The sequence below is a fragment of the Trichomycterus rosablanca genome, chromosome 18 (assembly GCF_030014385.1).
Source record: "Trichomycterus rosablanca isolate fTriRos1 chromosome 18, fTriRos1.hap1, whole genome shotgun sequence".
Taxonomy (NCBI): domain Eukaryota; kingdom Metazoa; phylum Chordata; class Actinopteri; order Siluriformes; family Trichomycteridae; genus Trichomycterus; species Trichomycterus rosablanca.
Window position 1 is genome coordinate 9,464,456 of NC_086005.1, and position 26,892 is coordinate 9,491,347.

The 26,892-nt window shown below is 40.4% G+C and overlaps 1 protein-coding gene across 2 annotated transcripts in view; it reads left to right on the forward strand.

The window, feature by feature from the left end:
• The first annotated feature begins 234 nt into the window (after positions 1–234).
• The window catches only part of pcdh1a (protocadherin 1a), a 130,459-nt gene continuing 103,801 nt past the window's right edge, over positions 235–26,892 (forward strand). Inside the window, exons 1-3 of one of the 2 annotated variants that reach the window (XM_063013787.1) lie at positions 235–1,023; positions 1,655–3,841; positions 4,895–5,662. In XM_063013787.1, coding sequence (XP_062869857.1) covers positions 235–1,023; positions 1,655–3,841; positions 4,895–4,903 — 2,985 coding nt within the window. In that variant the 3' untranslated portion in view covers positions 4,904–5,662. Of the gene's footprint in view, positions 1,024–1,654; positions 3,842–4,894; positions 5,663–26,892 lie in introns of those variants that run through there. The other variant, XM_063013786.1, reaches the window with a different exon arrangement.

Sequence of the window (26,892 nt, forward strand, 5' to 3'; positions counted from 1 at the left end):
CTTTGCTCTGCTATGTTGGAATATGAATGCAGTTTCACCTTAGATATCCCAAAATAAAACTAGAATGTTATGATTTTTAAATATAGATGCTCAGAAGACCTCAGAAACCTTGATGCTTTTCAGGTCTTCTGCTCATCTCTATTTAGGTTTGCTGCATTGTACCCGTGTTTGTATCTTAACTTGTTTTTTCAACCTTTTATTTTTCAGTCTCAGGTGTTGCGTCCCTGGGGCAACATGGATTTCGCTGTGGGATTGTATCTGCTTTTGGCGGTGTTGGACTATGGGAGCAGCTCACTGGGTGGCATCCTCTACCGTGTTCGTGAAGAGCAGCCTCCAAGCACAGTGATTGGCAGCCTGGCGGCTGACCAGGGCTTACCTGACTCGGGACATCTATACAAGCTGGAGGTGGGCACCCCTTACTTGAGGGTGGATGGAAAAACAGGAGAAATATTCACCACTGAGACCCCCATAGACAGAGAAACGCTGAAGGATTGTCGAATAAAAGGAAAGCCCTGCTTTCTGGAGTTCGAGGTGTCAGTCACAGACCTAATCCAGAACCAAAGTCCACGACTGATTGAGGGACGGATCGAGGTGCTGGACATTAATGATAACACCCCACAGTTCCCCTCACCTGTGCTTACTCTTTCTGTTCAGGAGAACACTCACATGGGAGCCACCTTTTCCATCCCACTGGCCACTGACAAAGACACAGAGCGTAATGGAGTAGCTGATTATACTCTCTCTGCTGGACCAGAGGCTGTTTCACTTTTTGGCCTGCAAGTGGCAGATGACAGGGGTGAGAAATTGCCTCAGCTCATTGTGATGGGAAACCTGGACAGAGAGTTGAAGGATTCCTACGACCTTACTATTAAAGTAGTGGACGGGGGAAGCCCACCACGCTACAGTAGTGCCTTGCTGAGAATTGTCGTCACGGATGCCAATGACAATGCTCCCAAGTTTGAGAAATCCTCCTATGAAGCGGAAGTTTCAGAGAACAGCCCAGTTGGACACTCAGTATTGCAGGTAAAATATTTTACGGTATTGTTAACCTTTAGATCTCAGCAAGTAGGGGAAAGGAAAAGTATTGCATCATCAATGAGAAGGAAGTTTTTATTTTAAATCAGCACTGCTGTCTAAACCCCCAACTGCTTCTTCCTGACTTTGATCTCGTATATAAACAGAGCATAGCCTGGTTTCTTTTCTAATCGATGTTGTACACATAAAGCATGACTACTTTTGCTTGTGATGCCTAAGCACATTTGACAACTAGTATTTCTGACAAAATATTTCAAATTGTGCTTTAAAATTGTATTTGTAGACATGTTAAATTAAAGGTGTGAGTGAATTGTCATTAAAAATGCCCTCAAAGTCTGACCCTGCTCCTCCCATGGAAGGCTGGTTAATGTGAACTATGCCGCTGTTGGATGATACAGAAGTAGTGATTCTTATAGATCTAAGTTATTACTAGAGTAGGACCAGTGTGGAGTAAACATGGAGTAAATCTGTGTGGAATAGTAACTAAGAAGTTCCAAAATTATCCTCATCATTGTACATCCAGCATGTTTATACAGAATGTGCTTATTTCATATTATGACCTTTTAGTCAGATGTATTATCATTAGAGTTCTGATCTTTTTTCATCTTTATATTTGCAGGTCAAAGCTAATGACTCAGATCTGGGTCCAAATGGTGAGATTGAATACACTATACACCAGGCCAGTGATCCAGTCCCAAAGTTACTTCAGATTGACCGTTCCACTGGCATCATATACGTCAAAGGCCCATTGGATCGTGAAGAGATAAACAGTCTAAAATTCCATGTAATTGCCCGGGACAAAGGTCCTTCACCTAAAAGTTCCTCTACTTACGTTTCTGTTGATGTAACTGACCAGAATGACAATGCACCAGCTGTGGAGATCCGTGGTATTGGTCTTAGGACTCATAGCGACGGAGTGGCAAACATCTCTGAAGATATGCCAGTGGGCACAGCCGTGGCGCTGGTGCAAGTTTCAGATAAGGATGAAGGAGAAAATGCAGTGGTGACTTGTGTGGTAGCTGGGGATGTTCCATTCCAGCTCCGACCAGCTGGTGATTCCTTTGTGGATAACAAAAAGAAGTACTTTTTACAAACCACCACACCTCTAGACTATGAACGAGTCAGGGACTATCGGGTAGAAATTGTCGCTGTGGACTCAGGCAACCCAGCTTTGTCCAGCACCAACTCTTTGAAAGTCCAAGTCACTGACATTAATGACAATTCTCCCATATTCTCACTGCCTGTGTTTGAAGTAGAGTTTGCTGAAGAAAACCAGCCAGGAGAAAAGGTTATTGATGTTATTGCTTTAGATGCAGACAGTGGAACCAATGCAGAACTCATTTACAGCATTGTTGCAGACTCCTCAACAAGGGGACTTTTTGAGATTGACGCAAACACAGGAGAAGTAAGAGCAAGAAGCCCACTTGACCGTGAGCACAAGGAACGTTATGAGTTTCGTGTCACTGCAGCAGACAAGGGTGTTCCTAGCCACAGAGGAACAGCAACAGTTGTTATAAAGGTGCTGGATCGAAACGACAATGACCCCAAGTTCATGCTTAGTACCTACAGCTTCTCAGTACTGGAGAACATGCCACCACTTAGCCCTGTTGGCATGGTGACTGTATTAGATATGGATAAAGGTGAAAATTCTCAAGTCCAGCTCTCTGTGGAACCAAATGTTGGAAAATTTGTAGTTCAGAATGGCACAGGAACTATCTTGTCCAGTATATCCTTTGACCGGGAGAAAGAAAGTAGCTACACTTTCCGACTTAAAGCAGTGGATGGAGGGGACCCGCCTAGGTCATCTTATGTTGGTGTGACCATCAATGTTCTCGACGAGAATGACAATGCACCTGTAGTAACAAAGCCTTCCAATTCATCTTTCACACGTCTGTCCCCCCTGGCATCACCTGACAGTGTTGTTGAGGTGGTAGAGGCTGAGGATATGGACTCTGGTGCCAATGCTGAACTGGTCTATAGTATAGCTGGTGGAAACCCTCATGAGCTCTTCTACATCTCTCCATCTGATGGAAAGATCAAACTAACCAAGGAGCTGACTCGAAAACATGGGGGACTGCATCGATTAGTTGTGAAAGTGAGCGATAGAGGCAAACCTTCCCGCCATGCAACTGCCTTGGTGCACATTTATGTTAATGAGACCATTTCAAACGTCAGCCTAGTGGAGGGTCTAGTGGGACATAGTTTATACACTCCACTAGACACGGACATTGCAGGTGACCCTGACTATGGTCTAGCTGCTCAAAGAAGCAACATTGTGTATGGTAGTTTAGCTGGCATGGCAGGGGTTGTTACAGTAATTATAGCAGTAGTTTTCATCAGACATCACCTACAGAGGGAAACCAAAAGTGGCTATCAAGCTGGGAAAAAAGAGACCAAAGATCTGTATGCTCCCAAACAAGGGCCAAAGTGCATTAAGAGCAAAAAGGGGAGAAAAGGAAAGCCTCAAAAGTCACCTAAACCTCTTGGAGAAGATGAAGAGGTTAGTCTTCAAAAGAGTCTAAAATTTAACATTGACGGGGTTAATGATAGCCCCAGGATCCACCTGCCTTTGACCTACCCACCTGGCAGCCCTGACTTGGGCAGGCATTATCGCTCAAATTCACCCCTGCCTTCCATTCAACTTCAGGCCCAGTCTCCATCTGCTTCCCAGAAGCATCAAGCAGTCCAGGAGCTTCCTGCCACCAATACATTCGTGGGAACAGAAAGAGATGACAACTCTACTGGATCTGACCAATACTCGGATTACAGCTACAAAACCAGTCAGCCAAAATACAGCACAAAATCGGTAAGTCTTACAAACATTTCATTATCTGAAGATAATGTGCAACTTCTGAAACTAACACTTCGTCTAAATCTGAATAGACTGACTGATTAAAAAAATAGATGCTTGCTTTCTATATTTTCTGTTTATATGCTTTTAAAAATGCCTAGTTAGTTCTTAGATACAGTGGATTAAAGGTTGTGGTCTGCAGTAGATTGTTTTAACAGGCTTAACTGAAATATCAGACAAACCATAAGGAAAAATACCTAATACCCAATGTAGAATTAGACAGGTATTAAATAAAATGCATGTATTGTACCATTGTGTTTTTCAAAGCTTTAAAACGGTCAAATTTATACCTGATGTTTTTCATTATTGGTTTACATTGTTCCTGTTCTGGGCTTAAGTACAGTGTAAAATTATGCTTATCTGCCAGCATCCCACTGTGCCCACAGAGTCAGTAATCAGACTGGTAGATAGAGTGGATACTTATAGCTGACTTTCTTTTGTTAAGCAGGTCCACTGCCAACTTCTCGGCACTTTTTAGCCGAATGCTTTCAAATGCTAATCCAGGACATTAATTTTGTGTAGGCAAAGGGAGTTGCGTTTTAAGTGGCTGAAGCTGAATGATTTGTGTACGTGTGTGTCGGAGCCCAGGGGATGAATTGAGGTATCAGGCTGAGCTCATTCTCCTGAATAAGCATGTTAGTTATGGTTAGTAGGCAGAGGATATGCATGAGCCATGGTTTGAGGAAGCAAGGTCTCTGGTTTTGTCAGTACCAGCCTGCTGGTTGGTAATGCCAGCAGATGCTAGCTGACAGTTGGGGTGAGTGCAGGCCCTGTGGACTAACTGACTGGAGACGAGAGTGACCCAGAGCAGCACTGTGATGGACAGCATATGGCATGGAAGTGACAATAGACTGCAGCAATGCATGCTGTGTTTGTATCTGGGTTGGACTTTGTGAGACATGCATGTAAATGTGGAGCGGGGTTTATTTTTATATATGACCTGCATTCTACATTCACATAGACATTCCACAATTAACCTGTGGCTTGTTTGCGTACTTGTCTTTGTAGCAGAGTTGACTGACAGGCATACAAAAACAGGGACAGATGTTAACTCACATGACAACTCTCAGCAGATGTGAACTCTTCTGAGGGATCTCTACACACATCAGGCAGAACAGATTGACCAAAATAAATATTAAAAGTGTGCGCCAAGACAAGTGACAGATGTGGTGAAATAGGACCTGGCGCAACCGATGGCAATACAGTCAGTGTTATTGTGTGTTATTGTGGATGTGCTCAGGTGTGTTTTACTGAAGTGACATGGTACGCTCCCTCAGTCTCTGTAAACTTTGCAGCATTGTCTGTGCTTTACTGCTTGTCTTTTGCCTTTTCTTTCCTCTGTTAGGGATGACAAAAAATATCCAAATACCAGTACCAAGATGAAAAAATGATTCTGCTTTATTGATATAAGCATACATACTAGTAATTCAGAGGTAGATCAGTCTCACTGAAATAATTTCTTGCTGCCTGCTATGCTACATTAACAAATACTATAAACATAATTCCATTAAAAACAAATGATTGTCAACAGATTGTGTTTACAAGCCAATTAAATATTTTAAAAATACTTCTGCAAACTACTTAAAGCTCTATTTCTGTCACTGTAAAATAAACAAAGATTGCCAGTGGAAAACACATGCCAGTGTTTTTTCCTGTTTATAATATCTATACAGTAGGGTGTCATGGTGTGTCATGGTCACAGTTTTACAGAGTCCCAGTTTTCAGCAGACAACTAACAGAAACTTACACAAGGTGGGGATACTAAAGGGAAATAAATAAAATATAAAATATCCATTTACACATAGTTTTACATATTAATCTGTTATTGAATGTTAGTTCTGAAAATGTCTGTTATTTTAATGATAAATGTTTATTTAGTAAATGAATGATTTTTTAATGGGTTATGTTTGCATTGAGCGGATTATCAGGTTGCATGTATTGTGTCAGGGATCAGATAGTTTTTCTTCACCTCTTACTCGCACAATCAAAATGTGTTTTTTATGGCTTCTAAGCGTGACACTCAGCCTACAAAATGGCATCGCTGATTAAATTGGCACCGGGTCCAACATGCTTTTTTTTTTACACCATTTTAATGGATATATTATAGCGCTTGTATGATTCATAATCCAGTACAGACTTCATAGTACACAAGGGGTGTACAAATCAGCAGCCGTGGCACTCTGAACAAAGAAACTGTATGTCACTATCAGTATTTTATTTCTGATTACGTGGTGGACAGGTGACTTAGGACTCTGCTGGAGTAGAGGTTACAAGAATATTTTGTGGCATTTATCAACATCTCTTTTTGCATTATTACTGAACATTGTATTATTTCACAGGTTTCTGAATGTAACACAATTTTTATTTTTTTTTTAGAATATCTGATACACAACAGACATAAAAGATACATTGTGTCTACTTTATTTTATGGTTTTTTTTATTTACTTATCAATTACTCTGTATTCATAGCTTGTCTAGCAGACTAGTTCATTTTCACTGTGGGTTAAATAAAATTAGCTACCATGTTTTAGTTTGGATAGCATTGCTACCAATTAACATAAAAGTTTTTGAAAAACCAAAACATAGAAATCGGCAGCCCATTGAAGTTTTCTTTTGCCCAGTGAACTAGCTAATAAACCTGTGATTTATCCACCCTTATGTACTGTAATTAAGGCCCTACCTAATTCATGTAATGAGCCATCTCCCGTGCTGTAAAAGTAAAAATTTAAGGTTTGTGTTCAGCGACTTAACATTTTTCATTCACATAGTGTTTGAAATATAAAGCGATCCTAGCAATCATACGGTAATTATGTTAGTGTAACAGACTTTCTGTCTTGGGTTCTGACAGGCTGCGTCCAAAATCGCATACTTCCATACTGAACGAGAGCGGGTAGTGTGTCCGAATACGTATTACGGATGACCTACTGCGATAGTTTGTGTACAGTTTATTTCTTTCTTTATAAATGCAGCAAACTTTAAAGATTAGGGCTGGGTATCACCACTAATTTCCTGGATCGATTTGATTCGATTCACAAGGTCCCGATTCGATTCGATTTCGATTCAACACATTTAGGCATATTTGAGTTACATTAACAGGTTTTGTTTAAATATGTACAGATGTTCAGAGAACGAATGTGATAATTGTACAAAGTACACTCATTATTACAAATATTTTTGTATTTTGTTTACATAAATAATTAATCCAAAACAGAAAACAGTAGCATTTATTTTTTATTATTATTTTATATGTCTGACACACTACAACATTGTAAATGTAATGTAAACATACACCTGGCTGTTGAACAGCTTATGCCAAGTTTACACTACACGACACTCTGATTTGCCGGGTCGCTGTACAGTTCACACTGCACGACTCACAGGCGATGGGGGGTTTTACACTACACCATCTATCTCCAACTGGAATCACAGGCGAGCTTCTCTGGTCTCCAAAACTACGTTTTGTCACGAAAACAAACGTGAGAAGTGATGAAAGGTTTAATGATACCACGTCCAAACATGCACATCAACAAGTAGCGAGCGATCAAAGTTTGTGCGCTGATGTAGATAAAAGGAGAAAAATAAAGGAATCTGAGTGGATTTGGCAACACGAGCAGCATGGATCGTTCTGTAGTGAGTTGGAGGTTAATAAATATTTTGTTTTGTAGAGAACAATCAGGTCAGAAATACTGTAAAACTCGTGTGCTGATGTATTCTGATAGAAACTATATTACGCCCCTGTACCACCTGTTTACAACCTCTCCCCTGTGTTTCCCCTCACTGTTTCTCACATTGATTGAGAGCCGAGTTTTGATCGCAGAGCGAACACCGAGTTCCTCCCGAACCTAGCGCCGACCCGTCGCCGAGCGAAAATCGAAAAGTGAACCAGGCATAACAGGGCTCTAGACTAACTTTTTGCACTGGTTGCACTGGTGCGCCTAACTTTTTTTCTTAGGTGCACCAGCACAAAAGTTAGGTGCACCCAAATTTTTGACCGCATCGCATTTAACACCGCAGTTTTACAGGTTCACTTTTTTTTTTTAAATCACTGTCCACACAGGCAATATTGACTTGTAAATAACTAACAATCTGGTCAACATGGCCTTGTCTGATGATCTGTTTGCTACTGCCTGCCACTGAAAGGCAGTGGGGAGAGGGGGACACTTGGGCAGTGCATTTATCGCGGCATGTAATGTGTTTTATAGATGCATTGGGCTTTTTCAGCCTTTCAATTCGAAATGTATTAGAACCAGTCACAAATATACTATTGCCGGCCATGGTCTTCCCATGCTCTTTACAGTTAATATACTGTAGTAATTATACAGTTAATACAGTTAATTATAGTATTACAGACTAATTATAGCACACTTATAAAAATTATAAAAATAATAATAGAGTAAATGTGTATGTATGTGTGTATATCTATTTATGTGTGTGTGTGTATTTAAAATTATATGTATATGTTTGTGTGTGTTAGAGTGTAATCTTAAATGCAGTGCATTATATTATCGGCTTTACTGAATCTTTTACACAGATTCCCAAAATCGCTTGCGGTGCACTCACTGCGTATTTTGACTACATGTATTGTAATATATTTTGGTCTTTTAGTTATTTTTATATTTTACTTAACGAAAATATTGTCGTGTTTTTACTTTCACTATCGCCACACTTTACCGCTAGCATTAGCCCCTTGCTACTGTAGAGGGTCGGCTCACCTAGCCGCTGTCCGGTGGGGATGCTGCGGGTCTTTTGCTGTGCGGTGGTGGAGGTGTGGGAATAAAGGCACACGACAGGGTCGAGTCACTTTAACTGTTTAGTCAGGACTTAAGTGAGCTTTACAACACTTTACACCGCCGAGCTCCAGAACCCGAACTTTCATTCTGGGGACATCCAGCGAGTCTCATATCCAAAATGTGTATAAACCTGGTGCTGCATTCTGATTGGCTGAGCTGAATGTCGCTCACATATAACCGCTACAATAATGTCCCGCCCTTCGCTATCTCTGATTGGTTTAGACCATGATATTGGCCTAATGTGTGTCTGGTTTTTTTTTCCCTCGGATGCCTGGTCGCACCGGTGCGACCTGAGATTTTTTTTAGTCGCACCATTGAGAAATTAGGTCGCATGTGCGACCAAATTGGTCGCACTCTAGAGCCCTGCATAACTTGAGCTTCTGCCATGCTGAACTGATGTGCAGGTCAGATCTCGTTGCGCAAAAAAACACTGGCTGGTCACGCGAAATTAAAGGGGGTAACAGATTTCCGTGTACACCGTAAAAAGGGGCGTATTTAAAAGATCGATCTGGCGTTTAAATGAATCGATATCGGATCGTTCAAATAAAGATCGATTCAAATCGAAAAATCGATTTTATAAACCCACCCCTACTTAAGATGCTTGGTTAGACTAGTAATTGCTTAGGCAAAATGTTCAAGATGTCGAAGTCTAAAGCAGCTAAACAGATTCTGTAGACACAGAGGATGGTGTGTCAAAACACGGACATTCGTCTTTGAGAGGGAGCTATTAAGGTTGACTGTGCTGTGTATTGTAGCTTCCATTGATTCTATAATTTAATTTATGAGTGTTATTTAATGACTGCCGTGAAATGTGGCACTTTTCTTAAAAAATCCGTGTAATCTGTGATTTTTGAAAAATGAGGTCCGTGAAATTAAGCACATTACCCCATGAATTTAGTGCCCTAACTATATATTTATATATAATATATTTAACCTTGAAGATTTATATATTGCACTTGTATTAGTTAAAGTCACTTTGAACATCCCAAGTAAAAAGGTTTGTTTGATGCCTGTGTAAATTTGGACAATAAAATGCACCTATAACTGATGCAAAGCACAGCTTTTGTGCAGTTTCAGCCTCACCCGTGTACTGATAAAACAATCTCAATGTAAAAAAAACAATGCCAATTTACTGTAGCTATCTAGGATTCAGTTCTGTATTTCTATAAAACATTTCCTCCCCTTCAGGACAGAATGGGAGAGATGCTCACAGAGGTAGAATAAAGATGAGAAATTCCAATTTATATTAAAGTAGGCATGATGAGAGGTGTGAAGTCATACATCTGTGCTTAAATTAAAACCACACAATTAGAACTCCTAATTAGGTAGAGATAGCATAGGGATGTGCCTACACTAGGCTTCTTGACATTTCTGCACAACTTTAGATTCGGCTGGTGTGGCAGGATTGGGAGGCAGGGATCCGATTTTGGGGCAGGCTTTAATTAATAGAAGACATTGTTTAACCTTCTTCACCCAGTGTGAACTCCAAGAGCCAGTGTTTCAGAACATTACTCCCCAAACCCCTTTACCCTGCTGTGACCATCAGTGCTGCTCCACAGGAGCAAAGCAGGCACAATAAGTATATGATTTTTCTTTTAGACTGGCTCCAGCTGAAAATGGCATTAGGTTAGGCCATGCTACCCACAGCTTCCATAACTATCATTCGTTCTATCTCAATATCTTCCCTTTGCCATCTATATTTACACTAAGTGGGAGAAAAAGTAGAAAATCTGCCATCAAAAGGCATGGATTCCTGCAGGATATTTTCTCTTTACCCCACTCTGCCTCTCTCTAAGGTAATGCTCTTCTCTCCGCCTACTTTCCTCTTGAGTAAATTATGCCCACTGTATTGTGAATTGACTTTGGCAAGAAATCAGCATGTTTGCAAAAAAGAAGAATCTAAAGGCATAAAATATATGGCATCTTTTTGGACCCTTTTTACCTTAGCTTGGTATAAAAAAACAGTCAGCTTTTAGACCCCAAAATTTCCTATTTTTGAGCATCTGCTCTAACTGATTCCAGCTTTCTAATAACCATACCCAGAATGCAGTTTTTAACTCATCAAACCTGGCACCCACCCTTTCAGGTTCCCCTCCATGGTGGATTTATCCAATAATACCCTAGGACTGCTCCTCATTAAAGCACAAAACCGACATCCCTCAGTGCTTTTAGCAGAGCTAACCACCGTACGGTCTTTCAGGCTCTGACAGTGGCATGGATTTGAGAGATCAGGACCCTCTGTTGCCTGCAGGGAAGACACGAACAAGCAATTATAAACAAATACTTCAGGAATAAATTACAATACAGACATTTCACAGTCTGAGTAAAATTTAACACTAATGAGACGTTTTAATGCGATGTGCTACCTACACAGAGCACCCCACTGGTGCACCCCTTCAATATTTTGTGGGCTAACAAGGGTTAGGATAGGGTAATAGTTTGTGTTTTTGTTTGTTGAAGATCTTTAAGCACTGTTTCCTCCTCGTGAATGTCTAGTGTAGGCACTTACCGATTGACTAGTCTAGGCTGACAGTTTGCAATCGATTGCCCTGGACAAGTGCTCAGGGATTTAGTTTGCTGGACAGACATATTTCAAATGAATGATCTTGTCCAGGGCATTTTGAGAGATAAGACAGTATAACCACTCAAGGTAAAACCTGACAAATTCTTTTACAGGCAATTTGTATGATTCAACCTACTTTTTGGCCTTCACCCAAGTAAGTACTTTAAAACTCAGTGGTTTTTGCCAGCTTTCTTCAAATGATCGTACTACTGCAAGTGCAAAAGGTTGTTTTTTAGTCAAGGATGATTGATTTTTATGATCTAGGCAAGCATGCTGCAATTGCCTGGCAGATCTTTTACAGGGGTATTGGATCATTGCTCAAAACCCATGTTCATTTAAGCCTGTTTTGGAGCATATTAAAGTTTTGAATGTAATGTTATTAATACATTTTTATTAGGTTTTTTTTACTATTATTAAAAGAGATCTCAGCATGTGGAGGAGAGGGATGCTTTAAGAGCAGAACAAGTTTGCTCTGTAGATTAAGGAGACAGGGAGAGACGTTGGTGTGGTAATGCATGAAGCAGTACACAGTGGTAGTATGCAAATGGGAGACTAATTATGATGTGGGCGAAGATGAGACTGACAATAATAACGGTGATTATGTTAATATCCAAGGGCTCACAGTTAGATTAAATTCCTTATAAACATTCTTCATACATCCCAGTGAGTTTTTATGTAAACCCAGCTTCAGGAAACAATGCTTTTTGCTTATCACAAACTAACCAGGATTTTTTTAATATCTTCCCATTGCCAGAGATAGAAAATCTCTTATTGCATCAAATTACCATCTTGTTTACAGAACTAGCAAAGAAAATAATCCAGGAAAAGTGGAACCGTAAATTCTAAAATTGCTTGTCTTATCTTCACTGATAAAAATCAGGCCTGCTTCTGCCAGGAGCTCATTGTGCAACTCTCCCGAGGTCAGGTTTACACTTTTATGCAAAAATAATCATGAGAATAATGGTGCAGCGTTGTGAAGGCTCAGCTTCCTGATGGTGTTGCCTTTAGCACTGATATTTTATCACCACATCCTCTTTACCTGCTGCCAGCCAGATTAGTGCTTTTATCAATAAGCAGCTTAGTGCCAAAAGAACCTTCAATAATGTGTCATGGTATTTCCTCTCAGCCACAACCCTAAATGCAGCTCTCTCTTATTCCTGCCTTTTCTCCAGTTTTTCCCCAGGTAGAGTCATGTAAGGTTTAGTTCATTCATTCATTTATTCATTTGTTCATTCATTCATAGAATAATTTTTGTTCCAAATTTTATAACTTATATAATTGGGTCAAATATCTTATACATCTCTTTTTTTCAATTCCTACTACATTATTATAGTCCTACATTCAGGTATTTATTTACACCGATCAGCCATAACATTAAAACCACCTCCTTGTTTCTACACACATTGTCCATTTTATTAGCTTCACTGACCATATAGAAGCACTTTGTAGTTCTACGATTACTAACTGTAGTCCATCTGTTTCTGTGCATGCTTTGTTAGCCCTCTTTCATGCTGTTCTTCAGTGGTCAGGACCCCCACAGGACCACTACAGAGCAGGTATTATTTGGGTGGTGGATCATTCATAGCACTGCAGTGACACTGACATGGTGGTGGTGTGTTAGTGTGTGTTGTGCTGGTATGAGTGGATCAGACACAGCAATGCTGCTGGAGTTTTTAAACACCTCACTGTCACTGCTGGACTGAGAATAGTCCACCACCAAAAACAAAGCCAACAGCGCCCCATGGGCAGCGTCCTGTGACCACTGATGAAGGTCTAGAAGATGACCAACTCAAACAGCAGCAATAGATGAGAGATCGTCTCTGACTTTACATCTACAAGGTGGACCAACTAGGTAGGAGTGTCTAATAGAGTGGACAGTGAGTGGACATGGTATTTAAAAACTCCAGCAGCGCTGCTGTGTCTGATCCACTCATACCAGCACAACACACACTAACACACCACCACCATGTCAGTGTCACTGCAGTGCTGAGAATGATCCACCACCTAAATAATACCTGCTCTAATAAATGGACTACAGTCAGTAATTGTAGAACTACAAAGTGCTTCTATATGGTAAGTGGAGCTGATAAAATGGACAGTGAGTGTAGAAACAAGGAGGTGGTTTTAATGTTATGGCTGATCGGTGTTTTTCTTGGTTATTTATTCATCCATTCAGTTCTTAAATTTTCCTCGTATTTATGGAGCTGAAAATTCCAAATGCATGTTTCAGGTCTGAAAAATAGATTGGCTTATTGTATTGCAAAGGAAAATCAACATGGCGTGATGCAACATCGTGGCACTTGCATGTTAACTGAGAAATGCATTTTTTCATGTGATGTGTTGCCATGGTGAGCGGAAACAGCAAGCCCTGAGCTCACAGTTGCTGCATTGCACAACATTATTAAAAATGATAATGTCATAAATAATGCGCAAAATGATCTATGGTAGCCTGACCTATGCCATCAGATTGATGTGTTTTCACTTCTATAAAATTACTCAGATATTTGACAGCTTTGCAGGGTCTCCTGTATTTTAAATGATCTAACCAAGGCAAAGAAGATGTGAACAAAACGTCTGGCTTTTTTTTTTTTTTGGTATTACAGTGCTCTGAGTCAAGGCTCCTGTTTGTAGAAACTGCAAGTCCTTTAGGCCGATTTTGACAAATCTATTCCTCCCATGTCTGTCAGTGGTAAGACTTAACTGCAGGTCAGACAGAGAGCAAAGAGAAAGCAAAGAGAATGAATCTCCAAGGCATCTCACCCCATTAAAGCAGCCGAGCGCCACACATAATCCATTAAGCTCCATTAGAGAAGTATACAATCACATGAACACCTCTTAGGCCATGCACCCTGAGCATTGCGCTGTTACACATACAATCAAGCTTCATTATTCAAATGCTTCATTTATAAATAATGCAGATTACAAAGTACAACGGGAAAACACTGCATTGTATGCATATTATATTTATCTAGCTGTTGGCTTTGATTAGCTGAAGGGCTGAATCGGCTATTTACAAGGACATTACAGGCCGTGTGTGAGCTGAGCATTTCATTAGCTTCAATACATAGTAAGCTTTATTTGTGCATGTTACAGAGAAGAATAGCACATGGGGTCTTTAAGCAAGTAGAAGTGCTTGGCAGCGTCCTGTGACCACTGATGAAAGTCTAGAAGATGAACAACTCAAACAGCAGCAATAGATGAGCGATCGTCTCTGACTTTACATCTACAAAGTGAACCAACTAGGTAGGAGTGTCTAATAGAGTAGACAGTGAGTGGACACAGTTTTTAAAAACTCCAGCAGCATTGCTGTGTCTGATCCACTCATATCAGCACAACCCACACTAACACACCACCACCATGTCAGGGTCACTGTAGTGCTGAGAATGATCCACCACCTAAATAATACCTGCTCTGCGGTGGTCTTGTAGGAGTCCTGACCATTGAAGAACAGGGTGAAAGCGGCTAAAAAGGTATGTAGAGAAGTAGATTGGCTACAGTCAGTAATTGTAGAACTACAAAGTGCTTCTATATGGTAAGTGGAGCTGATAAAATGGACAGTGAGTGTAGAAACAAGGAGGTGGTTTTAATGTTATGGCTGATCAGTGTACATTGTATTGTAAACGGTTTATCTTTTACTTTAGTAAATAAAGACAGTTTATTTTATTGTTTAGTTGAATTTCAAAGAGATGTGAACTAGGATTAACTGATTACATATTAATTGTTATTATTTATTGAGTTTTTTAATAGTTTCTTTTTTGTGGGATTAAAAAACACAAAACGAAGAATAAAACAAATCTTGTTTAATGTTTATGCTTTTCTTTAATAGATACTGTGTGGGGTTTACTTGCTAACAAATGTCTTAAATATGTTTGCAAGTAAGGCATAGCTACATTGATTTAGTTTACCATTTTTGTGATTATACTCTTAGAAAAGTTGCACTGTAACATTCTGTCACTGAGCAGTTTGTATTTTTATTACACAACACTTCTGGGACCAAATAAACACAGAACCAAAAAGAAATCAATCTTTTAAAAAGTCATCTTCAGAGGACTGTCAATCATCTGTCTTGCTGTTTGAAGGCTGGCTTGCCAGTATTGAGATGTCAACCGTAGGAGCAATCCAGACAGAATCGAAATAAGCTTATTCCCCGAGGTAGCTGACTTGTGAGATTTTTTGATTTACCATCAAAATACTAATTACTGATTATGTTTGAATTACACAATTGAATAGCAGAGATCAGAAACTGCAAAAGAATTCCGTGTTTTAATTCTCATGTACTGGGAAAAAAGTCTACCTGGCCAGAACCCCTACAAAGAAAACTGAGGATAGTTCGTTGTTGCTTTATTATTGCTGACATGAGACAAGGGGTGTGTTCAAAAACCTAGTGAGCTCACTACATAGACGCATTTTACGTCATCCTATGCACGCTCCCGAGAATTAGGCTGTTCGAAATCCTAGATGCCTTAATATCCTCACTAGTAAGGTATCTTAAAATTTCAACGCTATTTGGACTCAAGAACGAGTGAGCATCCGATGCTGCCTTAGCGGCGGAGATATTTTCAAACGTAAATAAATTATTATTGATTTTGACTTTGTATGAACGTGTATTTATTTGCAAGTTCGGGCTTGTCAGGGACAGTTTTACCGTTTTCGGTACACGGAGAAAGATGTTATATGACATGCTAGCGCGTTGTGCCACCTCATCCCATTGGTTTGAATGGCATGATGCTAACTGTGTTAGCTTAGTAAGCGAAACCTGATGTTATCGCTGTCTAAGTAGTGCGTTTGAATAACCTGACTTATGAGTCGATGACTTATTAGAATCCTCTCTACTTAGGCAGCTGCTTGAATGCAGATCCATTCATCTCACTGGACACTTAAAATATTACAAAATCTTATAAATTTTAACCATATTTTGCACTGCACTGTAAACTTACATTGAATTCAGGCACTGTGACTGTTAAAGGTAGAGAGCTAGCTGATATGATAAAGAGAAGGGTTGACATACTGTGTGTGCAAAAGAGCAAATTGAAGCACAGTAAGGCTAGGAGCTTTGCAGGTTTAAACTGTTCTGCCATGGTGTAGATGGGAGGTGAAAGCAGTAGGGATAATCTTGAAAGAAGAGTACATCAGTAAATGTAGTGCAGGTGAAAAGAGTGTCTGATAGTGGGATAAGTGTGAAGCTCGAAATTGATGGAGTGCTGATGAATGTCATCAGTGCATATGCCCCACAAGTGGGTTGTGAGATGGAGGAGAGAGAAGATTTCTGAAGTAAGTGAAATGAAATGGTTGAGAGGGAACCAAAAGAAGAGAGAATTGTGTTTGGAGCTGACTTCAATTGACACATTGGTGAAGGGAATAAAGGTGATGATGAGGTGTTGGGATATGGTTTTAAAGACAGGGTGCATAGGTAGTGAAGAAGAAGTATAATGGTTCCGATTTTTAAGAATAAGACTGATGTGCAGAGCTGCAGCAACTACAAATCAGCCACAGCACAAAGATCTGGAAAAGAGTAGTGGAAGCTAGGTTGAGAAAAGGTGTGGATTTTTAAACGGTCATATGGTTTCATGTAGGGCTGGGCGATTTTCACGATTAATTCGGTTAATTCGCATGAATGTTTTCACCCGATGTTAGAAATGTGACAGTCATGATTGTTTACATACTTTATCTTTTAATTAAAATACCAACATGTCACGAGGCAGAAACTGACCAGACGCTCGCGGAATATAAATCAGGGAAAGTTTAATATAAAAAGGGCAAAAACAGTGTACAAAATCAGGTACAGTCCAAAACCAGAGGATAGACTAAAACAGTAAATGGAAGACAACAAGGATTATACACGGTAACGGTTAGATTCAGAAATAAGGAGCGCAAACACGATCGGCAAAACGATACACAAACAGAGTTCAAATAAGAGTCACTGAATCAAACACAGCCGAACTGAATCACAACTCCGGAGCCGATGAGCGCGATCAGGATTGGCTGACTGGGGACATGTGCAAGTCACGTGACAGTCCGTGGGAGCATGGGAATTGTAGTCTATATTGTTAGAAGCAGAACTTACCCCCTCCATCCACCCCCCCAGAGTCACAAGAGGACAAAATCAAATCTGAGCAGAGTGATTACTTGATGCCCCCCCCCAGCCTAGATACTGATACAGACTCACTTCACTTCACAGGCTTGTGTTCCTTTTAAGAAACCTGTAAATAACTTTTTGTAGTTTTGCACTTTTCCTAATGTAAGGAGGTTCTGCTGCACAATATTTAAAGTAAGGGTTGGGTGTGAGCTATTCCTATAAAGGATATAGCTAATTAAGATTTCTATTTTGTTTTAATTATTGTTATATCGTTATCTTTATAAAGTTTGAGTCTCTTGAAATGATAATTATATGTGGTGCTGTTACTATTTTTCACCTCTGCAGTCTTTTAAATTAAAATGCAAAAAAAAGAGTTGTGTGTTCGTGGATCTAGAGAAAGCTTATGATACGATGCCGATTGAGGAGCTGTGGTATTGTGGTATGAGGAAATCTGGTGTGGTAAAGATGCATGTGAGGGTGGTGCAAGATACATATGGGGACAGTGTGACAGCAGTGAGATGTGCAGTAAGAATGATGGACAGGTTTGAAGTGAAAGTGGGACTGCAAGGGTCAGCTCTGAGTCCTTCCTTGTTTGCAATGGTCAGGGACAGGCTGACGGACAAGATTAGGCAGGAGTCTCTATGGAATATGATGTTCACGGATGACATTATGATTTGTAGCGGGAGTAAAGAGCAGGTTGAGGAGAGCCTTGAGAGATTGAGATATTCATTTGAGAGAGGTAGAATAAAAGTTAGCAGAGGTAAATCTAAAGTACATGAGCGTGAATGTGAGGAAGGGTGGCAGAAAGGTTAAGCTGCAAGGAGTTGAGGTGATAAAAATGGACTTAAATATTTGGGATCGAATGTACAAAGTAATGGAGAATGTGGTAGAGAGGTGAAGAAGAGATTGTAGGCGGGGTGAAGTGGATGGCATAAAGTGGCATTGTGATAGAAAGGTATTTAACAGAAGGAAAAGGAAAGTTTACAACACAGTAGTGAGGCCTGCTATGTTATGGCTTGGGGGCAGATGGATGCATGGATGGATGGATGGATGGATGGATGGATGGATGGATGGATGGATGGATGGATGGATGGATGGATGGATGGATAGATAGATAGATAGATAGATAGATAGATAGATAGATAGATAGATAGATAGATAGATAGACAGACAGACAGACAGACAGACAGACAGTGCACGTTGCTGCGTTATGCCTAGTTCACACTACACGATTTTTGCTCGGCGACCGGATTGAGTTTTCTAGCACGTCAGATATCTGATCTGAGATGTGCGACTGGAAATGAGTGACATGTCGAACAGCCAATGAGAACGCAGGATACAGTGTGAGGGGAAACGCAGGAGAGGAGTATAAACAGGTGGGACAGGGGGATAATATAGTTTATATCAGAATACACACACACACGTTTTACAGTATTTCTGACCTAATCGTTCTCTGCAAAACAACAACAAAACACCAACATTGCAAAAATATTTATTAACCTCCAACTCACTACAGAACAATCCATGATATTCGTGTTGCCAAATCCACTCAGATTCATTTTTTTTTCTTCCTTAATTTCATCACATCAGCGCACACACACTTTGATCACTCGCTGCTTGTTGACGTGCAGACAGACAGATAGACAGACAGACAGACAGACAGACAGATAGATAAAAAGATAGATAGACAGACAGACAGACAGACAGACAGACAGACAGACAGACAGATTATTTATCCCGAGGGAAATAATTGATGTGGCACTGACTAAAGAGGTGGCAGAGATGATTCTCATTAGGAGTGACGAGAATGGAAAAGATTGGGAAGGCAGGTAGAACGTTGATATGGTTTGGGCATGTGCAGAGAAAGGAGAAAGGGGGTTAAGGATTGAGCCGCCAGGCAGAAGGACAGAGCAAGATGGAGATAAATGACCACTGTGTTCTTCTAACAAGAACAGCTGATTGGACATGTTAAGATGAACATTTTTGTTTATTAGAAGTCATGTTTTACACTTTGGTTACATTCATGACAGGTAGTTACAGGTCACACATGATTCATCAGTTCATTGTCAAACACCATCACGGGCAATTTGGTATCGTCAGTTCACCTAACTCAGGACCTCCACCTGGAAGTTGAATCTAGAACCTTTTTGCTAGAAGGCGACAGTGCTACCCACCAAGCCACTGTGCTGACACATATATATTTATAGGGGCATGATTGTTTTGGTTTTTTTTGTATATGAAACTCTATTTGGGAATGTGTGTTTGGTGTCTATATCAATGTATTTGGGTGATTGGGTGATATTTCATTCAGCATTGATTCCGGAAGCTTTCCCCCACCCAGTAAAAATAATCTCTGGTGTCGGATGACATGGCTGAACTTGATCCAGGGTCGATATTTTCTGCCATGTTGGAATCCCTTGTCTGACAGGCAACAGGGAGTGCAGTAAAGACAGAGACCTGTGGCAATGTATCTATGCCTGTTACTTTTCTCACTTTCCTTCTAGATTACAGTGGTACCTTGAAACTCAACGTCAATTGGTTCTGGAAGTGGCGTTGAGTTTAAAAGGTGTTGAGTTTCAAGGTATTTTTTTCCAATAAGGATGTTTGGGGAAACCTGATAATGCGTTCCATGGTCCCGTGAAACTGCGTATGTTTATAATGTATATATATATTTATATATTAATAATGAAAAATAATGGGGTTATTTTTGACAAATACACTGAAAAATAACACAAATATAATATAAAACACTGAAATACAATTAAAAAACAATTAAAAATCAATAAAAAATACAGTAAAACCTGCTCCTTACCTTTACTTCTTAATCGTTTTCTTATGCTTCTTAATTAATGGAGAGAACAAATAAGCAGTAATAATTAGGAAAGGTTTAGTGTTTATATGTCGTTCTTTTAATACATTAAGTTACATTATTTTTTTTAAATGATAAGCGTTTTAGACTCTCGGAAAAGCTGATTCTTACAATTTCTCAGAACCCCAACTGTAACACAAGTTTAAAAGTGAAATCCAGCTGAACACAGATACATGTGGATGCTTTCAGAGTAAATTTGACAGTTATTCCACACAAATGCAGATTCTTCTCATGTTCGCATGACGTTTTATTGCACCACTCAAGCTGAGCGCTTAGAAAAGCAGCAGTCGCACACACGTTGAGTTTAAGGGTACAAATTTCTCGACGAAGGGCATTGAGTTTCAAAGATTTTGAGTTTAGGGGACGTTGAGTTACAAGGTACAACTGTATTTGGATAGTTAGTCCAAGGCATGTTTGAAGAAAATGATTTAAGTCTTTTATCTTTGTATAACAGACGTATCAACTCAGACCACTGAGGAGAGGGAAAGCACACGGACGAAGCCACAGTATAAACATCAGCCTAAAAGCACTTGTCTGGTAATGAAATTTAATTAAGGTGCACTAAAACAAGGAAAGGAAATTGGATAAATAGTAGGAAAGATGATGAGAGAGGACAGCTATGGGGAGGTAGAGTTTTATCCTGGGCCTCTAAACTGGACATCAGCCTCCACTGTTTGTTTAGGATTTCTTTACTGCTCTACATCTGATTGTAGCTTTCAGTCCTTTCACTGTACAAAATATCAGAAAACTGTGTTTTTTTCTCTCCAGCTGCCAGTCTAGAACATAACGATCCAGTTTAAAATATAAGTATTCAGCTATTGTCTTTAGAAATCATCTTGACATTTTGTAAAACGTACTGTAAAACGTATATTTTTTTACAGCATGCCTTACAAACAGAAATACTATCTTTTGTTTTAATAATGAGGAATGTTGATGTTTGTTTGTTTATTAGGATTTTAATGTCATGTTTCACACTTTGGTTACATTCATGACAGGAACGGTAGTTACTCATCACACACAAGTTTCATCAGTTCACAAGGTTATATATACAGTAGAACACAGTCATGGACAATTTAGTGTCTTCAATTCACCTCACTTGCATGTCTTTGGACTGTGGGAGGAAACCGAAGCACCCGGAGTAAACCCATGCAGACACGGGGAGAACATGCAAACTCCACACAGAAAGGACCCGGACCACCCCACCTGGGGATCGAACCCAGGACCTTCTTGCTGTGAGGCGACAGTGCTACCCACTTAGCCATCGTGAACAGGGTGCCAGGCCATCACAGATTATTTACAAATAGTTGTATTTTCATTAACAATTAGTTAGAATAATTAGAATTATATTGCTCACATTTTTTATTTATTTATTGCATTACTTATCACTCTGAGCACTGGCTGCCACTAATACTGATTAGATTTAAGTATTCTGACAGTAGTTGAACCAACACATCTCAAGCAAGTTACATAACAGATCATAGCTTCTAGTTGTGCTGAAACTTTGGCCAGCTAAATGTCAGTAAGTGTGTAACAAACCAAAGTGTGTAATGAGGTTCTTAACATCTACAATTACATTTAAAAAATGACATGTGGTCACCTTTTTAAAGCTACATTTGGTTTTATATTCATGTGAATCGATTAATCATACTAAAAAATCAGATCTGGTTACAGTTTAAAATAATGTAAGCAAACCAGCAAAAATATGGTGAATCCAATCAGATTATAATCGAGCCTAAACTGTTTAACTTAATGGACTTCATCAATGTGCAATTTACCAGTGGCATATGCCAAAATAAATGCTGTTTGTCTCAAGTGGGCTTGTTTTTTCTAGTAAAACAAATCAACACTACCATTTCTGTAGAGATTAAACAAACCTCCCACTGTAATTCTATGATCACATATGCAATCAATGCAAGAGACATCGATAATTGGTGGTAATAACACATAATGTTTGACCCTATGTTGTAGGAGTGTATTCATGGTGCAGCACAAATCCTATTTCTGGTTTCACTTACATGATGTACAGTTTACTCATTATCCATTATGCGGTTGGATACCCAGAAGAATTCAGGTTAATTATCTTGCTGAATAACGAAAGCACAATGTTGTTCCCAGTTGGGGGGTTGAACATGTAACCCGAGGGTCACCTGCTGCCTCCCTCGAGGCCTGTAAAATGAATCAGAGCAGGAGGAATGGAGAGAGTGAGTGAATAGAGAGATACAGCGAAAGAGAGAGAAAGAGTGAGTACGAGAGAGATTGAAAGAGAGTGTTTATTGCAGGAGATATTCTCTGCCATTCATTATGCACTGCTGCTTGGGGTGGACACAGGGCCAATAAATGAGTTTGTCCAATTCTGCCTGCGATGCATTCAGGAGTGCTACATCAGCGTCCGGATGCCTCTGCACACGCCCACATCCTCCCGCCAGACAGAGCGAGAGTTATTTCTGTTTTTTTGTAATTTTCGTTCACAGTGATAAATCCCAAATGTGCTCTGTACCTGTCATAACGCTGTCATTCCACGCTTAGACAAATAAAATCATGTACCTTTACAAATTTAGGCTGAAAGCAATGAATAAACGCCACATCCAGACAACAGTAAACACAGTCAGAATGCTGAATCAGAAGTGCCGTGGCACTATGTATTACCGATGAAGGACGTCTTTCTTGGCTAGAAATCTATGCAGTTTTCCACCACCTCTCACAGGAGGGCCGTGCACCATCCTCCTAGTTATGAGCGAGATGTGAACCAATTTGACAGTGACAAATGAACTGGAGCTCTCCGGCGCTCCTCCAACTGCTATGCTCATCCCTCATTTACCTGCAATTCTTTGCTGTCCCCCTCTCCTCCCTTGCTATGTATCTGTGCCCACACTCATATTTCTCCTGTCCACTCATTTTTGCATTTTTCCTTACTCTGCAGAGTAAAAGCCCAAGGCATCGTCTCGATCCCAGCCTGGCAACCCCAGCCAGACTTTGAAAATGAAGTCTGCACTCTCTTTTCGGCCAGCAAACTTGAAATACTTTATCTATCTGCATGCACTATCATTGCCTCAGGGACCATCACAACTGCTATTATTTTTCAATCTACTGGCTACAGTTCAGTGACTGTGAGCCAGCGGAAATGGCTGTTTTTGGATGGTCTACAACATCAAGAGAGGAGAGATGGAAAAATTGTGGTGGGAGATTACTGGTGGGGTTTAATGATCATCCTGTTCTTGTAATTGACTTTCTTTGCTTGAGTGTTAAAATGAAATGCCAGATTTTGAAGACAATTAATTGCTTGGCTACCTCTGTTCAGCTTTTGCCCTCCCTCTTTTTCCGACTCGCTCCTTCTGAAGCCTGGCCCTGCAGACTGATAAGAGAGGTGAGCAACAGACTTGCCCTGCTGCTCAGTGAGCCTGTCTATCTTTCTTACTTCACCCTCACAGCCGCTATGCTAATGCCCTGGCCCACTCTGTCAAATCCTTTTCACCATCTCCTACTCTTAAGACACAGAGTTCAGTACCCTGCACTTCACAGCCGCCACTGGCCAGCTCAACAGTATTACCGTTTAAGGATCTGATTCCCAGAACCAACACACAACACAACTGAAAGACCAATTAATATTAAATCGCTTCTTACATCACAGAAAATTGAGAATAATATTGATTGTTTTCCACTGGGAAGACAGAATGCAATCAGCAATACCTTAATGTCATTCCAAGTGTAATCAGAAAGCCCTTAGATGTAAGCTGCTTGGCCCTTAGGAGAAAGATTCTGAGAGGTGAATTTTGTAGATTATAACTCACTAACCTCTTTTAAAAGTTTTGTATATCCTACAGTGGACTTGTTTTAATCCTCATGTTCTGTTTGGGGTCCCTGAGACCCCAGAGCCTCATTAACAATATGATATAAAAACAATATAATAAAATAAATAATATAATATATTTAAAAATATCATTTTCAACCAGCTAGATACTTCATGGCTTTTTGATATTAATTTTTATATTGATGTTGTGTTCCAGGGTGGCACGGTGGCTCAGTGGGTAGCACTGTCGCCTCACAGCAAGAAGGTCCTGGGTTCGATCCCCAGGCGGGGCGGTCCGGGTCCTTTCTGTGTGGAGTTTGCATGTTCTCCTTGTGTCTGCGTGGGTCTCCTCCGGGAGCTCCGGTTTCCTCGCACAGACCAAAAACATGCAGTCAGGTTAATTGGAGACACTGAATTGCCCTATAGGTGAATGTGTGTGTGTGCCTGCCCTGCGATGGACTGGCGCCCCGTCCAGGGTGTTGCTGTGTGCCTTGCGCCCATTGAAAAGCTGGTATAGGCTCCAGCACAACCAACCAGCGCGACCATAATTAGATAAGCGGTTAAGAAAGTGAGTGAGTAATTTAACCCAGGACCTTCTTGCTGTCCTTGCTGTCCAATTAGTGGATGCAAATGATATTTTTCATTTTATTATATAGTTTATTATATTATATTGTTTAAGAGATTCTGGGGTCTCAGGGACCCCAAAAAGTCCACTGAAGGATATACAAAACTTTTAAAACAGGTTTATGAGTTATAATCTACAAAATTCATCTTCATCTGGCAAGTTTGGTTTCTTGCCAAATATTGACAACATACAAAATTTGTCATTAGAAATAATCAGCTAAAGATAATTTAGGAGCATAATGACAACTCATCAAACCTTGTGCTAGGTTGAGGGTTGAATAATCCCACTGGTCTTATTGTGGACAGCCAGAGTAGCCTGTCATATCATTTCTGCACTATCCTTTTTCTATTCACTTTCTTCACTGTGAGTTGTGAATGTTTTTGTGTCTTTTGATATTTTATTTTTACTGATTTGGTGGCTTATTCATTTGCAGTTTTTTCCCTTGTTTGTTAGTGGCTTTTTAGTCACAGTATTGTTCTACCTTGATTTGATATTTGCAAACTGGGTTCTATTTTTATTCGTGCAGGTGTGTAGAGTCAGCGAAGCACATTCCAGCCCTGTTACAGTTTGCAAGTGGTGAAATCTTTTGTTAAGCAAGTGTTTTTAATCCCTATTCAGTAGAATAGCACATAATAATTTTTTCTTTCCATTTTTTTAAGTACGTACACTAACAGTTTGCTGCAGAGGATGTCTTTACTTCATTTCACTTTTTGCAAATATACATGTGAAGCACTTTACTGTGTTTATGACATTTTGCTTGTCTGTTCGGTGAGTACTAGTTTTAGATTAGAATCAGGTATCTGAATTGGGTCCACTTGCCATATAGGCCGTCAGGGGCTTGGACTGAGGTATCATGCCTACCTGCCATGCCATTAGCAGAGGCGCAAATGACTGACAGTGCCAGTTCCTTTAATCAGCACTTTAAGTGCAGTCTATTTACGACTTTAAGCCCCATTAAGCACTAATTGCTAAGGTGCTATACATTTATTTGCCTCGTTGGTCAGCTAATCACTGGCATCTCTTATTTCCTTTCTTTTGTTTGTGTGCAGATTATTTAGTTTTTGTGGCCAATATGTCGAGCTGAAGGACTTATTCCTGCACATACCTTGCTTTTTTTATATACAGTGTATCACAAAAGTGAGTACACCCCTCACATTTCTGCAAATATTTCATTATATCTTTTCATGAGACAACACTATAGACATGAAACTTGGATATAACTTAGAGTAGTCAGTGTACAGCTTGTATAGCAGTGTAGATTTACTGTCTTCTGAAAATAACTCAACACACAGCCATTAAGGTCTAAATAGCTGGCAACATAAGTGAGTACACCCCACAGTGAACATGTCCAAATTGTGCCCAAATGTGTCGTTGTCCCTCCCTGGTGTCATGTGTCAAGGTCCCAGGTGTAAATGGGGAGCAGGGCTGTTAAATTTGGTGTTTTGGGTACAATTCTCTCATACTGGCCACTGGATATTCAACATGGCACCTCATGGCAAAGAACTCTCTGAGGATGTGAGAAATAGAATTGTTGCTCTCCACAAAGATGGCCTGGGCTATAAGAAGATTGCTAACACCCTGAAACTGAGCTACAGCATGGTGGCCAAGGTCATACAGCGGTTTTCCAGGACAGGTTCCACTCGGAACAGGCTTCGCCAGGGTCGACCAAAGAAGTTGAGTCCACGTGTTCGGCGTCATATCCAGAGGTTGGCTTTAAAAAATAGACACATGAGTGCTGCCAGCATTGCTGCAGAGGTTGAAGACGTGGGAGGTCAGCCTGTCAGTGCTCAGACCATACGCCGCACACTGCATCAACTCGGTCTGCATGGTCGTCATCCCAGAAGGAAGCTGACGCACAAGAAAGCCCGCAAACAGTTTGCTGAAGACAAGCAGTCCAAGAACATGGATTACTGGAATGCCCTGTGGTCTGACGAGACCAAGATAAACTTGTTTGGCTCAGATGGTGTCCAGCATGTGTGGTGGCGCCCTGGTGAGAAGTGCCAAGACAACTGTATCTTGCCTACAGTCAAGCATGGTGGTGGTAGCATCATGGTCTTGGGCTGCATGAGTGTTGCTGGCACTGGGGAGCTGCAGTTCATTGAGGGAAACATGAATTCCAACATGTACTGTGACATTCTGAAACAGAGCATGATCCCCTCCCTTCGAAAACTGTTTTCCAACAGGATAACGACCCCAAACACAACCTCCAAGATGACAACTGCCTTGCTGAGGAAGCTGAAGGTAAAGGTGATGGACTAAACCCAATTGAGCACCTGTGGCGCATCCTCAAGTGGAA